This window comes from Oryzias latipes, chromosome 22, assembly GCF_002234675.1.
Source record: "Oryzias latipes chromosome 22, ASM223467v1".
NCBI classification, from domain to species: domain Eukaryota; kingdom Metazoa; phylum Chordata; class Actinopteri; order Beloniformes; family Adrianichthyidae; genus Oryzias; species Oryzias latipes.
Window position 1 is genome coordinate 5,539,680 of NC_019880.2, and position 14,901 is coordinate 5,554,580.

At 38.9% G+C, this 14,901-nt stretch overlaps 1 protein-coding gene across 3 annotated transcripts in view; it reads right to left on the reverse strand.

Moving 5' to 3' along the window:
- Positions 1-489: 489 nt before the first annotated feature.
- fndc3b (fibronectin type III domain containing 3B) overlaps positions 490-14,901 on the reverse strand; it is a 100,454-nt gene continuing 86,042 nt past the window's right edge. For 2 of the 3 annotated variants that reach the window (XM_020713392.2, XM_011490172.2), the window contains exons 25-27: positions 8,775-8,941; positions 6,212-6,339; positions 4,095-4,406 (exon numbers count right to left, since the gene is read on the reverse strand). In XM_020713392.2, the coding sequence (XP_020569051.1) occupies positions 4,095-4,406; positions 6,212-6,339; positions 8,775-8,941 (607 nt within the window). Of the gene's footprint in view, positions 4,407-6,211; positions 6,340-8,774; positions 8,942-14,901 lie in introns of all 3 variants that reach the window. The other variant, XM_004082165.4, reaches the window with a different exon arrangement.

Sequence of the window (14,901 nt, forward strand, 5' to 3'; positions counted from 1 at the left end):
GATATACTTTTTTTTTTTTTTTTTTACTTTTTTTGAGGAATTTTCACCCCGTCTTTCTGTTATACAAAAGTGGATGAGGAAAAAATATGGAGTTCTGCAGGTTTGGGGGACTACGTGTGCAAAACTGCCCTTTCTGTGAGTGCTTTTTAGGGACATAAGCAGGATAAGCATGCAATTATTTCAATTGGTGTACAGCTTAATGTAAAAATCACTGGAAAGAACAGCAAGAAAAGACTGAATCTACCAAAAGAAACACCTTTACTGAGTTTTTGCTGCAGAATTTTAGAATAATGAAAATGTTTGCAACACGTGTTCATTTAGAGGAGCTCTAAAAGTATAAAAATCTATTTTCAGTCCTGTGTGTTTATCTTCTGTTAAAATGAAAGTACTGCTGATAAATCTGAAAGATTCAAATCAATAAAAAGAAAATGTCAGGTAAACAGAGGCTTAAGATTTTCTGATGAAAAATGAGACGCAGCTGCAATCCAAGTCAGAAAAATTAAAACATTTATTGGGCATAAATATATTATATATACGCTACCGATACAGTTACGTCTTACATACATAGGGTAGTATTTGCAAAAAAACTATACATTAAAATTGATATGGCAGTTTCTTTTTATATAATGCATATGAAATTGTCTAACATTTACAATAAAAGAAGAAAAAAAAATGCATGAGTTTGCCTTTTTTTTTGTGTTTTCTCTTTTTAAAAATCGTTTGTCAAATGGCAGACCGTGACAACATTGGAATGTTTGCTCGTAGATCATGAGGTAAAAAATACGTCTCTTTAATTTGCTTTAAAAAATACTTAAATACCAGCAAGTCTCTGTACGTTTGTCTAATCGCCAATATTTCAGTCAAAAAAAAAAAAGAAGAAAATTCTCTTTTTACTGGAGAAGAATATTACAGAAAAATCATAAACAATAGCTCAGAAGGCACAGACTTGGGGGGGGGGGGGGGGGGGGGGGGTTGGTTGCTGGATAAAAGAAAAAAAAAAATGACCTGGTTTTTCTAGTATTAACCAAATGTGAAAAACCTGCGAGGTGGGAGGTAAGACGGGTGGGCTTCGGTAAAAAAAAAAAAAAATTGCCAGCATTTGGAAAATCGAACATAAAAAGGGAGTACCACAAAGCCTATCAGTTTACACTGTGATGATTGTTCCACACATTTGTTACTGACCAATGCGAGTGAAGCAAAAACATCACTGCCTTTAAGGAATCTATTCCAATTCAAGGCTGGGTAGACACAACGAGCACATCTGGATAAGGCACCGAAGAGTCGCTTCCTTGGTGCGGTAGTTTGCATTCTGTGGAGCACGGGGCCACGCTCCAGTAATGCCAATGTCACAGTGGTGCCAACGGCAGAATAATGCCAATGAACGTAACAGTAAGCGTTGGCAGTAGTGTTCGAAACGGAGCAAAGAGGGTCCTTGCTCGTCGCGTCTTAATGCTCGACACAAGAAAAGTGCTTCAACTTTGTTAGTAATAAGGAATCTCTTCTATAGCTCTATAGATATCTCTGTATATCATTTCTTTAACAAAAACATTGGATACAAAACGCTCACTACTGCTACACCAGCACTAGCCCGAAACAAGAATCATCCAAGTTCTCGCCTGCCTGAAGTCTGGCCGTGATTTTTTTTTTGTTTTCTGTCCTTATCTCTCAGTTGGCTCTCCTCAGAAAGGGGCTACACCTCTTTAAAAAAAATGGCGCATTTTTCTTTGTTAAAAAACAAAACAAAACAAACAATTAGAAGAGATAACATGAACAGAAGCATAATCACAGATCAAGTTAATGCTTTTTTTCTTTCTGAGAATAATAATGTTAATAATAATCATAATGCTGTGTCATTACTGAAGAACATCACAGAACCCTTAAGATTAACTGCAAAAGCAACAGCTACTGGAGGATTAAAAAAAAGCCTGTGCTTTGGTGTTAAAAATGTAAAAAGATATCAGAAGCTTAATTATAACAGTATTTAGATTAAAAAAAAAAAAAAAAAGGCTGGTTATCCCAAAACAGAGGACTTGAACTGACCCAAAAGCCGGGTTTGCTACATATCTCTAAGCGTTGCAGGAAAAAAAACAAAAAAAAAACAGGAGATGAATCAACAACATACATTTGGTTACATGTTTGAATGACAGCTGCAAGAACTGATGAGCTACAGGCTGCTAGAGAAACACTTAAAGGGTTACTATGAAAAGGAATGCTGGCTTTAATCATAAAATCTAACATAGATCCATTAGAGAGAAAAAAAACATGCTACAAGAAAAATTAGTATAGAACTACAATTGTCTCTTAACCTTTAAACAATAAATAAATGAAGATTGCACTGTAATTGGCATGTAAAGTACTGTATGCAAATACATAGTATAAATAAAAAACTAGAAAAGAACTCTACCTTATCTTTCCCACCAACTTTGGCAAAGTTTTTCTTTCCTTTTTTTTTTTTAGCTAGTAAACCACTTTGCTTGCGAACACAGCAAGGCACAGCAAAGAAGAAGGTTGGGGGTGGGGGGGTGGGTGGGTGTTAACAGTTTTGTTAAAGAGAGAAGAGATCAAGGTCAATAAGGTGATGAAAGGATAACTTGTCCCCACTGTGAGGAACGTTACAGGCTGCCAATCACAGTTAAGCATGCCCAAACCCCCCCATGGAAGATTTTTTTTTTTTATACGCAGGTCGGTGGGGTGACGTCCAGGGTTTACCATGTTATAAAATGGGCTGTACCTTGGCTTGTTTTCTTTGCAAGATGTGGGGAAAATCAGGGGCAACATGTTTTTGAAATGCTGACTTAATTAGAAGGATGAGACGGATGAAGAGCAAGTGGGAGGGGCCTAAGACAACAGCAAAGCAGCCGCCATTAAAAAAAAAAGAAGAAGAAAAAAAGTATAGAGGAACATGAGCAGATGAAAAACAAGAGGAAGACTCTTCAAATGATTCACAGATGAGCAGGAGGGAGGAGCTTCTGGTCTAGTCTGACTTGCAGACGCCTAAATTTTCTTTTTTTCTGAGGGGGGGTTGTTGTGAGTTTAAGCTGACTTGTTATGGTCTCCCCTGTTAAAAAACGTAGCTGCAAGAATGGGACTATAGCTCCGTGTTAGTACCTCTGGGTCTGTGATGCTGCAGGCATCCCACTCATATAGAGATGGAGGGTGGAGGCGTTCAGAAAAGTTATTCCCCCCCCAGCCTGGCTCTCTAAAGCCAGTCCATGACTTTGGCGCGACTTCGAGCAGAGTTTGAGAGCTCCTTCAAACGTGTGCAAGCTTCTGACCTCAGATCTCCTGTTCATGAGAACCACACATCCGCTTTAATAATGTACTTCACACCTTACATTACCATCAGTTAAAACACATCAATTATAGATATTTGCTATAAAATACATATATTGTATATATGTATATATTAGTTTACCGGTTTTCCATTCTTTCTTAAACATATAAAATCACAGGATAGCAGCATTTTACACTGTAGATAGATTGCATCACTTTGGTAGCTGAGTGAGTATTGAATGATAAAAGCTGAGCAGATTGAAAAAAATGCGTCTTTCTCATTGTCGCTGCAAGAATGCATCGGCCTCTTTGTGTATGAGAGCAGGCGGAATGAAAAGCTAAAGCTTTAAAGGCAAAGGGTTGAATGTGCAGAGTGTAGGCAACAGCGTAAAAACAAAACAAACCAACGGGGGAATTAAGGCAGTGACCGTCCAAAAATCTACTAAGTACAAAATAGGATACAAAATAAAAACATGCAAGGCAGTGTGAGGAGCGTGTGCTTTGCTCACGGCGGTTTTAAGGCTTGATCAACTTTGTTTTCCGAATGAAGTGTGGAGCTTCCTTGAAAGAAACCCTCTGGAAATGATCCAAAGACGACAGAAGAGTTGAGAGAAAAAAAACGCAACGGACAGAAGCCAGAAAGTGACATTTAAAAGCCTGAATCGATACTTTGACTAGAAAAAAAACCAAAAGACATACATAGCCTTAAAAATACATCAAGTGTTTTTGATTTCATTCGGTTCTTTCATAGACATTTTAAAAAGTTTTTTTTTTTTTCTGTGATTTTGCTTTTCTCTTTCTATCCTATTGTTTCATTTCCCTCACTTCATGAAGAAGTACTGCAGCAAGCAGGCGATGAGGATGGAGAGGCCCGCAAACACGCACACGATCAGCGCCGCGAAGCGCTCGTCGCTGGAGATAAGCCCCGCCCCATTGCCATTCTCCGCGGTGCACTGTTCCCCCGCCACGCTTGCCTCCTGGCGACGCAACGTGAACAAGGACGAGGGGCTAAGTGGTCCGCTTAGCTCCTGGCACGTATCCTGGCAACGCCGGCACGCACCGACTCGGAAACGATAGTCTGTGTTTCCTTGGAGACCGGAGATCTGAAATGCAGCCTTCTCTCCCTTAAAAACCTGCAAGAAGAGGGGGAATTTTAGAGCCAAGAAGTCTGAAAAACTTCAGTGTTCAAGTATTTGTTTTGGAACCTGCAAAGTACGTTTATCTTAAAAGACCCACCCCGACGAAAATTGTTTTTTGCTGTTTTTAACATTTTCTTGTGACATATATAAAAAAGTTAAGCTAAATACTGGATTTTTGAGTATTTCTTTACTCAAACTGTTGTGAATCAAGAGCAGATGAAAAAATGCAGTTGGAAGACACCCGTAACAGTGACGTAGAAGCTAAAAGCGGCAAACCCCAAGCTCCCTGCTTTACTGCATCCACTTGTAGAAGACTAGATCAAAGTGCTTCTTGGATTTCCTTGTCTGAGCTGGAATCTGGCTCAAAACTGTATGGCTGGATAGCTCCAATATATTGCTCGCCATTTTTGATGCACTGCTAATGTTAGGAGGTGTGAGGGGCTGTAAGCTAGCCCTCACAGTCCCAACCCATCAGTCAGAGTTGAATTTCTAACGAACTCCTGCCCTGGGGGAGCGGTGAGCTGCAGACACAGCCGCGCTTGGGAACCATTTGGTGGTTTAACCCCCCCAAATCAACCGCTTAATGCAGAGTGTCAAGTCGGCATTGGGACCCATTTTTAGAGTCTTTGGCATGACTGGGCCTGGGTTAGAACTCACGACCTTCCAGCCACAGGGGGAATCCTCTACCACAAGGTCACTGAGCTGGTTGTTTTCTATGACCAAGATAACAATATCGTTTTTTTTGGCTAAAAACAGCGTGAATTAAAAGACCACTGTGAGTGGTATATATTTAACTATATATGTTGGTTTCATTAATAATTAGTGAGTTAACATTGACTTATTGTCAAGGACACTTTTGCAGAACATTGGGCCTCTACAGAGGAAGATTCCTAAACTACAAGGAGTGGATTTCCGGTGGGTTCGCTGTTTACGCCATCAACTATAGTATGAAAAGTCAAAGCCTTATGGGTGCATTGATGTAGTCTGCATGTAATCTGGATGGAGGGGTACACAACCAACTTATTTTAAGTAATGCATGGCTTTTTCCTCGTAAAATTATAACTTTTTCTCATATCTTTACGGGTTTATTCTCGTAAAATGTTGACTTTTTTCTCATCCTTTTATGACTTTATTCTCCTCAATTTGAGTTTTTTTCCCATACTTTTATGAATATTCTTGTGCATGAATTTATTTTGATTTTTATAGTGGCCCTAATACTCCACTGTATTAAATAAACCAAAACATGATCAGAATGGGACTTTAAGAAAGAGATCCCAGACTCTTTTCATTTCATTTAATCCAACCAAAGTTACATTTAAAGAGCAGGCATTAGGTGACATTATTAACATCTGAGTTGTGATGTTGTGAAAGCTGATCATACACATTCCTGTTACACAACTGTTCCCATTGCTCCATTTTCGTCTGGAGCTGAGGATCAACAGCTTTCTGTAATTGAATTTCAGAGTGTAAAACTGATGTGAAGATAAATGGCTCTTTGCCTGCTGCAGCTGCAGGCGCCCAAAGCAAGTTTGAAAAGTGACCTAAAGACATTTTATCAAGTGATTTAAGAATTTAGGGTATTGCAGCTTAAAGCTTCAATACCTCTTAAAATTACTGTCCAGGTATGTTGAGCTTTACTCCTCAGACTAGATAGATCTGTAGGCACTCAAATGAATACAACATTTTGTCTCTTAATAAAAAATGATTATGCTTTAAATATGGGTAAAGAATGAACTCTGCTCAGGAGTTAAAGGGTTGGCATAGACACGTGTGTGTGTGTGTGTGTGCGTGAGACACACCTGTCGGTATTCAGACTCCCGTCCCACCAGAACCTGCAGCACGTAGCTTATAGGATCTCCTCTCATTGGTGGAATAGTCTCCCATGTGATCTCACATGTGTTCCCCTCCAGCTGGTGCACCCTGGGGGCTGCAGGATGTAAACGCAACAAAATATTAATTCCAGTACAAAAATCGTAATTAAAAACTGCTAAAATACTTAATGGAAGCACGAGACTTAGTTGAAAGTGCATTGAAGACCAAAAAGAATGGAAACAAAATATAAAAAAAAGCATTTATTTAAAAGTAGAGCTACTCTATAGGATTCTAAAAAAGGCAGATAAAATAACGAGAGAAATCATTAAGGTGGGAATGTATGATTGCGGATACAGTGACACCTTTGTGGAAAAAGGGACTTCCAACCAAATGCTTTAGAAGAGTGGAAAGTAAAGTTACCCAGAGATGCTAACATTCATCCATTCATTCATCTAACTGTTCCTCCACCCACCCCATCTATTCATTCCCACATCTACCCACTCATTTCTCTGTTCATCCAACAATCCATTTACCAATCTCACCATCTGTCCATTACATCATCCATCTATCCACCCAACAATCCATTCACCAGTTCATTCTAACACACATCCCTCCATTGACTGTATGTCATCTGTATGATCAAAAATCCATTCACCAGTCCATCCATCTATCGATCTGTCCAATCATTAATCTACTCATCCATCTCTCCACCCAACAGTCCGTTCACCGATCCATCCATTTACCCATCCATCCAAATAACAATATGTTTACAAATCCAACCATCTATCCATCCATCCTTCTTGGGTGTTTCATTGTTTTATTTTTTTTTAATAATTCTGTCAATCAACAACTCAAAAGTATTGTCTTATTTGATTATTTAATTTTCAATTAAATTTAATTTTTTTGTTATTTTTGAACATTTCAAGTCATTTCAGTGAGCATTGTGGACTTTCTTTCTTTAAGTGAGGGGTACCAACAATTTTGTCCACCACTGTACATGCTCCAATTCATCCATCCCCTCGTTCACACATGCTACTGTCACAGCCACTCACTCACCCATCCATTCATACACCTGCCATCCATCCTTCCATCCATTCATCCATTATCTATCAGGGGATAAGTCAATAAGGAAGCTCGGGCCTCCGTTTCTTGTCCATAACATTTAGATGACTAGAGAACAACCCAATTTCTTGCTCATTTCCTGGTTAATGCTCGCTTTGGGTAATACTCATCTGTTGTGATAGTGTCACCTTCCCAGGGGGTTTGATTCATTCAATGCAAAAGCAAACAGCCGTGGTGGAGCGGTCGACCCATGATCGTAATATTACAGGTTCGATTCCCGCCTTGCATGCCCATGAGTCGAAGTGTCCTTGGGCAAGACACTGAACCCCACCTTGCCTCTGGTGGTAGGCGGGCGCCAGTGTTCGTCAGCGGAGCCGCCACCAGTGTGTGAATGTGTGTGTGACTGGGTGAATGGGTCTGTGACTGTAAAGGGCTTTGGGCCTTGTAGGTAGAAAAGTGCTATCTAAGTATATGCAATTTTTACGCCAAATAAATTCATTTGGGGGTGGGGGGCATTCCCATCCTTTTAAATCCTAGCCCACATGAATTTTCCAGTGTTTAAAGTCTCAAGTCTAGAAATCTTTGCTAATTTTTAGGGTCATACAAAAGTAACACTTACACAGTAAGGATTGGGATGTCCTGAAATGAACAAACAGCCAGTGAAGGGCAGCAAATACATTTTGTGTTTTTTCCATTCCATCAATCAAACAACTAAAGTAGGCCCTTAAACTGAAAGCTCAGGAACAACTACATGTGTTACTCAAGTCAAAAACATGTTACCTCTGCCATCTATAATTATTCCAGTAATTTCAGGTATCATCTGCACAGTCTATAATAATTCAACACAGCATAATTTGTTTTCTAAAACATATATTTTTTAAACTGATTGTGAATAGAGTATTTCCTCTCAACCAAATGAGGTCATTTTAATGCTTTTTGTCATTTCCAATTTGATCACAGATGAAAACGCCTTAATGGTATTTTAGGTTGCAGAAAAAATGGTTAGAGGGGAGGGGTCTATTAAGGGTAAAAGTAAAACACAAACAAAACAAAATTATAATTTTCCCTTGCATTGCTCTGGTGTTACTAATGACCAGAATGAAAATGGAAAGCGATAATGTCCTCTGGGAAAACCACCACAGTGCAACCCTTCATTAAACTCTGAGGGTATTTTAGGCTGTTCTAAAAACAGAAAACCAGTCAGTGAAATTCTTTCAGTCACAGTAAACCTTTGCATGGTTTACCAACAGCAGCCCTTAATGAAAATTCAGAAAAATCCATTAAATTTCAGTCAAATTTACTTTTATTGATATGTCAACGCTGTGCTTCACATTTACAGTTGCAAAATCATTCTTATAACTGCCTGAGCTAAAACCACCTGAGAGGATTCTCTTCACCTTTTTCAGTCCACAGCAAAACCGCCAAGGATAAACCCTGATCTGATGCAGTGTTTGACTAGAAATGCTTCAGAACAGAAATAATTTTTACCTTTTAGAGCAGGCGGGACAGATTTGGTGGTGCAGAAAGTGTAGGTGCCAGAAAAGGGTCCCTCCCCAGCTTCGCTAATGGCCTGTATTCTGAAGTTGTAGCTGGTGGACTCTATCAGCCGCTGGACTTTATAGGTGTGGCTCGGTCCGCGATAGATCGTCACAAACCTGGAAGAGGACAATGAAGAAAGCAACCAAGAGCTGGTAAGATGGAGGATAAGGCAAAGGATGGACTAACCCCAGAATGTTGGATGTTAAAGATAAAACTTTCTGGTTAGCTGTGGAAAATTGACCCATAAAAGGAACTTTTTAGGATTAATAAAAAAATAAAAGTCAAGACCCACTCAGATAATCTTTTGATCCATTTTCAAAGTGTTCCCAGTGGTCTTTTAATCATAATTTTGCCGTTTCTAACCATAATTTGCCTCTGAGTCGGGGGGGGGGCTGTTGGTTCAGAGGAAGCCCACCCCCACTACCCGTCACCCATCTGTTTACACGGTCTCCTGTTAGTTTAAAGCCCCTGACACTCCCAATCAAACATTACCGGCGCAAAAAAAAAAAAGGTGAGCATCTGAACCATCCAGCATACAGTCGAGAGCCAGATGCCAGCTTAGACGAGGAAAACAAAGACGTGGATGGATCTGCAGAGCAGGGAGCTTGTGGCTTGCTGTAGTAGATTCCTGTTCAAAGCTAAAAGCGTTTTCGAACGGCCTTTTTTGACCTGCCCCTGATTTACAACGATTTGAATAAAGAAATACTCAGACATGCAATTTTGGGATAAATTTTCCTTTTCTCCTTTAACATTAAAAAAACACCCTAGAAACATGTTAAAAACAATTTAACAAAGTGGATCTTTGAAAAAATAAGACAAGAGACCTTTAGATAAACAAGATAGGGAAAAAAAAAGATGGATGTGATTTATGAACAGTGCAGGTAGCTACAGACCTGATAAATACAAAGAGCATCATAGCAGCTCTAAGGTGGCAGGATGAACAGATTTATGAGATTAAAGGAAAAAAAAGGAAAAGAAGTAGATATTAGCTAGAAAATAGGTACTTGTCTCTGCTGTTAGTTTCTTTTAGCAATATAACCAAAATCTGTCTGAAAAAAGATAAGAAGAGAAGCAATGACAAAAGGTAGAGTTAAAGCAAAATGCGGGAGGCGTGAAGAAAGGACGTCATGGTTCAGGAGAGCCCCATAAGTCCAGATGAGGTCTTTATGTAGCTGTTCCTGTGGCTGATATATGCTGCTCTTAAACCTTTCCTTCACCATAAAACACAACACGCCCAACGATGGCAGTCTGACTCTTTGTTTACAAGCAGCCAACGCTGGTTATTCCAGCTACTCTTTCACAAAGCGCTGTGACCTCCTCCTTCATGCAAAAAGATGAGAGCGAGGATGTCAAAGCAATTATAACTCAACACATCACAGACACAAATAACCCTTCACCGGTTAATGTGATGAATTGCAACCGTGATTCAGAGCCAAACTGGCTGCCAACTGACCACAGACAGCAGCAGACAGGGACGTGTTACCACTCTGATTGATGCTATTCATCAAAACGCCACTTTGGGCTTAAATCGAACATATATTCTTTTCCAAGTCTGATGGACTGACTTTTTTTTTCTTTTTTTCTCTCTTTTTTTTTTTATTTCCAAGCTGAGCATGAGAACAAAAAAAGGAAATTAGGAATATAGAACTTAAATATGCTGGATGTTCCAAGCAGTTTTGGTCATTTTATCCTGCAAGAAGTTGAAAAGTTAATACAATTTTACTTTTACTTTTTTTAAACCAGTAGGTCACTTTAATTACATTTATTCATTGTGCTGCAATGAGTATATGGACTTATGAAACTAGCCAGTGATTTATATCCGTAAGTATTTAAAACACAACTGAACAACCCTTAAAACTTAAAACTTTCGGACTGAACCACCTTCAAAACCAGACACACTTCTCCAAGTAACCACAAGGGGGCTTGTTATACAAATAAATCAGTATGCATTTACTGAAGCATAAAAGATGTGTTTTTAGTCTGGTTTTAAGTGTTTTTTTCATTTATGTAAAAATTGCAAGTTTAAATTCTAATATATATGTTCTATATTTGATGCATGGTCAGTTAAGACTGTTGTAATTAGTTAACAATTTTTTTTTCTGCCAAAAGCCTCCTTCATGTGTTTTATTGCATATTTATATACCAAAAATTGTGCATTTTCAAAGATTTTATATTAAAAATTTCAAGGAGTATCTGTATCGACATCGACAATAAAAGCCCTGTAATTACTTGGTATCGGATCTATACCCATTACTCAGTCATTCTATTTGTCAGAATAACCATTCTTGCTCTGATATCTTTTTTAAAATATTTAGCTAATAGCTTATCCTATTTTTTTATTGCAGTTATATGTGATTCCTGCTGGCCTCAGGTTGAACGTTAAAAACATTTGATTGACATTTTCTCCTGAGCCTGCTTTTAAGTGGTAGGGGTGTGGACTTCCAATAAATCCCTCCTGATTGGCGAGAATGGTTGCCATAGAGACGTTGACTCGGACTAATCACAAATGAATGGCAACTGAACTAACTTCATGATTGGTTGGAGCTAGAAGTAAACCGTTTTCTATGGATGATGTCAGACTCAATTTGTTAAGTTCTTACTTACAGTCAATGGCAATGATTGACCGCCATGTCCAAACTGGAAATCTAAAGAAATACAGAGAGATAATTTCTCCAAGATTTAAGCATGGCCTTCAGTTCTGAGTGTGCAGAGTTGCCTTAACTCCCTTTAAAAAAAATGGCAAGTTCATCTTTATCTGTTTGGTCTTTTTTCATAATACCCTGGACAGAAAAAAAAACGTTTACAAAAAGCAACTGAGGCAGCAGTACAAAAGAAATTGCTCAGCCAATTGAATGAATCTAAGACAGGCTTTAAATTGAATGAGACTTGCAAAAAATAAAAATAAAGAAGGAGCTTGTAAGCAAACAGATGGATGATTCTTTGGCGTCACTGTTATTTCTCCATCTGCATTCTTCTTAAACCAATCTTTTACTTTGACAATAAATGCTTTTACTTGCAACAACACCAACTGTTTCCATAGCATGCCTGCAAATTACCAGCAGGGAGGGCATTGTGGAGGCAGATGAGTAAAATGAGAAGGTAAAAAAAAAAAGAAAAAAAATCAAACTCATCCAGTTTTATGAGGGGAAATAATAAAGCAAACAAAATGAAGGGACATAAAGGAGCTGGGTGGAGGGGGGGAGCTTGAGCAACAAGTCTATACACAAGGAGACAAAGGTAAAATCACATTGAGCATGAAAGAGGGATAAAGATTAAAAGATATGTAAAAAAATTGAATATTTTGAAGAAAATGAAAAGAAGCTAAATTAGAAGAAAACAAAACAAAAAGAAAAACACAAAGTAGAAGTAAAGTCCCCCAGCCAATAAATACGCAACTAAATTAATAAACAAAATTAGATCAGAGGACAGAGACAGAGACCACAGGAGACGGCACAGAGGCCGGTTAAAGTCAAAAACATTCACAGAGAATTCCCCGATTAGATCTGCAGAAGGGGCAGCCTGACATTACCATATTTGTTACCTCATCTGAATGCTTTATTGTGCCATACTTGCAGCTCTTTCAAAGCACTCTGCCTGTGTCACAGCAAACATTAGCAGCGAAGCTTGCCATGTTTATTTCCCTGTATGAACGCAAACAGCCCCGCTAATTCCTTCTGCCACGGCGTGGTGAAAGAGCAAAAGGGAAACAGGAGAAGTGCACCCTGAAAGCAGCTCAGTTCATACTCCCCTGCAAGAGACAGCGACACACCGCTAATGCAGCAGCTACGCACCCGAGCATCCCGTCTGACCCGGCTGTAGATGGAAGCCATAAATCACACGCACAACCATTACTGGGTAAATCAGTGCGCTATATGGCCTAGAAACGGTCAGTGGAATATGTTGGATTTTCCTGACATATACCGCTTTCAGGGGTGGGCGGTGGGATCTCAGATCGCAGAGGGGCTTTGACTCCAGGATGTGCAGAAGCATGTATGACCTATGATGGCACTGCCGTCTGCTTATGTGTACAACATGACAGACAAGAAACAAAACTCATAGAACATAAAGACATTTTCGAAATCAACTATTTCAAATTAAAAATTTTAAGGACCCACTACAATGAAAATGGTGTTTTTGTTTTTCTAACCCGTTTTTTTCACAATGCATAAAGATAATAAAACTTAAAATTGCATTCCTAAGTATTTCTTTAATCAAATTATTAGGAGCGCAAAAAAGGCTGTTTTTGGACTGGTAATGTTAGGTTGTGGCTGTGAGTGGCTGCAAGTTAGCAGGAGAGTGTCTAAACAGAGCTCTCTATGTGTGATGTTAAGGGGGGGGGGTGCTTTATGCCAACTGTCCCGCCAACAACTTAAAGGTGCATTTCTAATGAACCACTGCCGCTCTGCAGGACTGTCCTAGAAAATTACAGGGTTTTTTTGCTTTAAATTGAATAATCATAATTAAAACACCACTGGGAACGCTTTTGAGATTGATCAAAACATGATCAGAGTGGGAAAAATTTTACCAAATTTCTCTTTATACTTTTCTTTTTATTCTTCCGTTGCTGTATTTTGTCTATTTACTTTTTTCCATTGACATCGTTTTCCTTTCACAACAAGAAAACTTTTTTTTTCCCTCAGTGTGACTTTTTCCCCAGGGGCAGAGAGCTTTTTCAGACAAACACCAGCTATTTTCCTGGATAACAGAGTCTCTCCCTAAAGTTTATTAACAGAGAGCCGGTGTGACACATAGAGAGCAGAGAAAAAAAAAAAGACCACCAGCGAGAGGGGGGAGACATTCATCTCCATTTTGAAATCTTTGAGAAATAATCATTAAGCTCTTGTAAATTTAATCAACAAATGCAAAGTGTTAGGGTTCTCACATTTGCAATATAAAAAAAGAAATAAAGAAACACATGCAACACAAATGTTGCAGAAATCATATTAGTGAGATTAAAAAGACATAATTTAATAAAAAACGTTGTGATATAGGAGAGTAAAAACAGATTTACAGTTTGTTTGTTTTTAACACCCAGTCGAGGTTTAAAAGTTCAAGAAAAACTGAAAAATACACTCTCCTCTTACGCTGCAAACTAATTAATACTTGCAAAGATTTAAAATCTTGTTTTTAGAAATTCAATACATTTTCCCAGGTCTTTTGTAACAAACCTTGCAAAACTGAGCATATAAAAATCCCTGACAAATTAATTTGGTGCCTTAATGTTCATGAAAACGCTGCCAGAAACCCTACAGGTGTTGCAGGAACGCATCCACAGTAAATAACTGCTCTTTGTCTGGCAGGTGAGAGCGCACGGCCCGACCAAGCATGTGATCACAGATCACAGCTTGTTGTGAACATCTCCGTCTGTTGCATTCTCTCCCCCCTCTGTAACTTATTCCAGGGTTGCCAAGATACCTGGGTGCCAAATTGGTGCCAGCCAGGTCCTAATTTAAACTCACACACTGGCTGACAGAGATGGTGGATGGTTTCACAGTGTGTTTGGAGGTGGGGTCCCATATTCCCTTAACATCAAACATTGATTTTTTTAAAAACATCACCCTGCGATTTGTCCGGGTGTGTAATTACCTTGGCGCTTACATCCATCCTCTTCCAGTCCCAGTCTGTTAATTCTCTTTCCTCCTCTGTCTCCTGCTCCTCTTTGACCAGTTAAGTGTTTATTATGGGAGACGGCTTCCCAGCTGGCTACAAATACTCCCAACATGACTACTCCATGGTACATGTAGTTACTGTTCCTACACACAGCCTCGTGGAGGATGCACACAGGTCGTGTATTGACCAGCTGAGGCTTCAGCAAAAGTGCAGCAGTAATGAGTCAAAAATAACATTTAAAATAACAAGCAGAAAACCTTTGGTCAAATTTCAGACTGCACATCCGAAATGTTCGATTTCTAATTAATGTCAAAATCTGCAATTTAGTTACTTTCATTTTGACTCTTTAATGTGGAAAAGATCAAAATAATTATTTTTGAAATTTATGTCTGAATAATTTTTATCCCTTAAAGATCCACTCCAATGAAAAATGTGTTTTTGCTGTTTTTAACATGTTCTTGTAGCA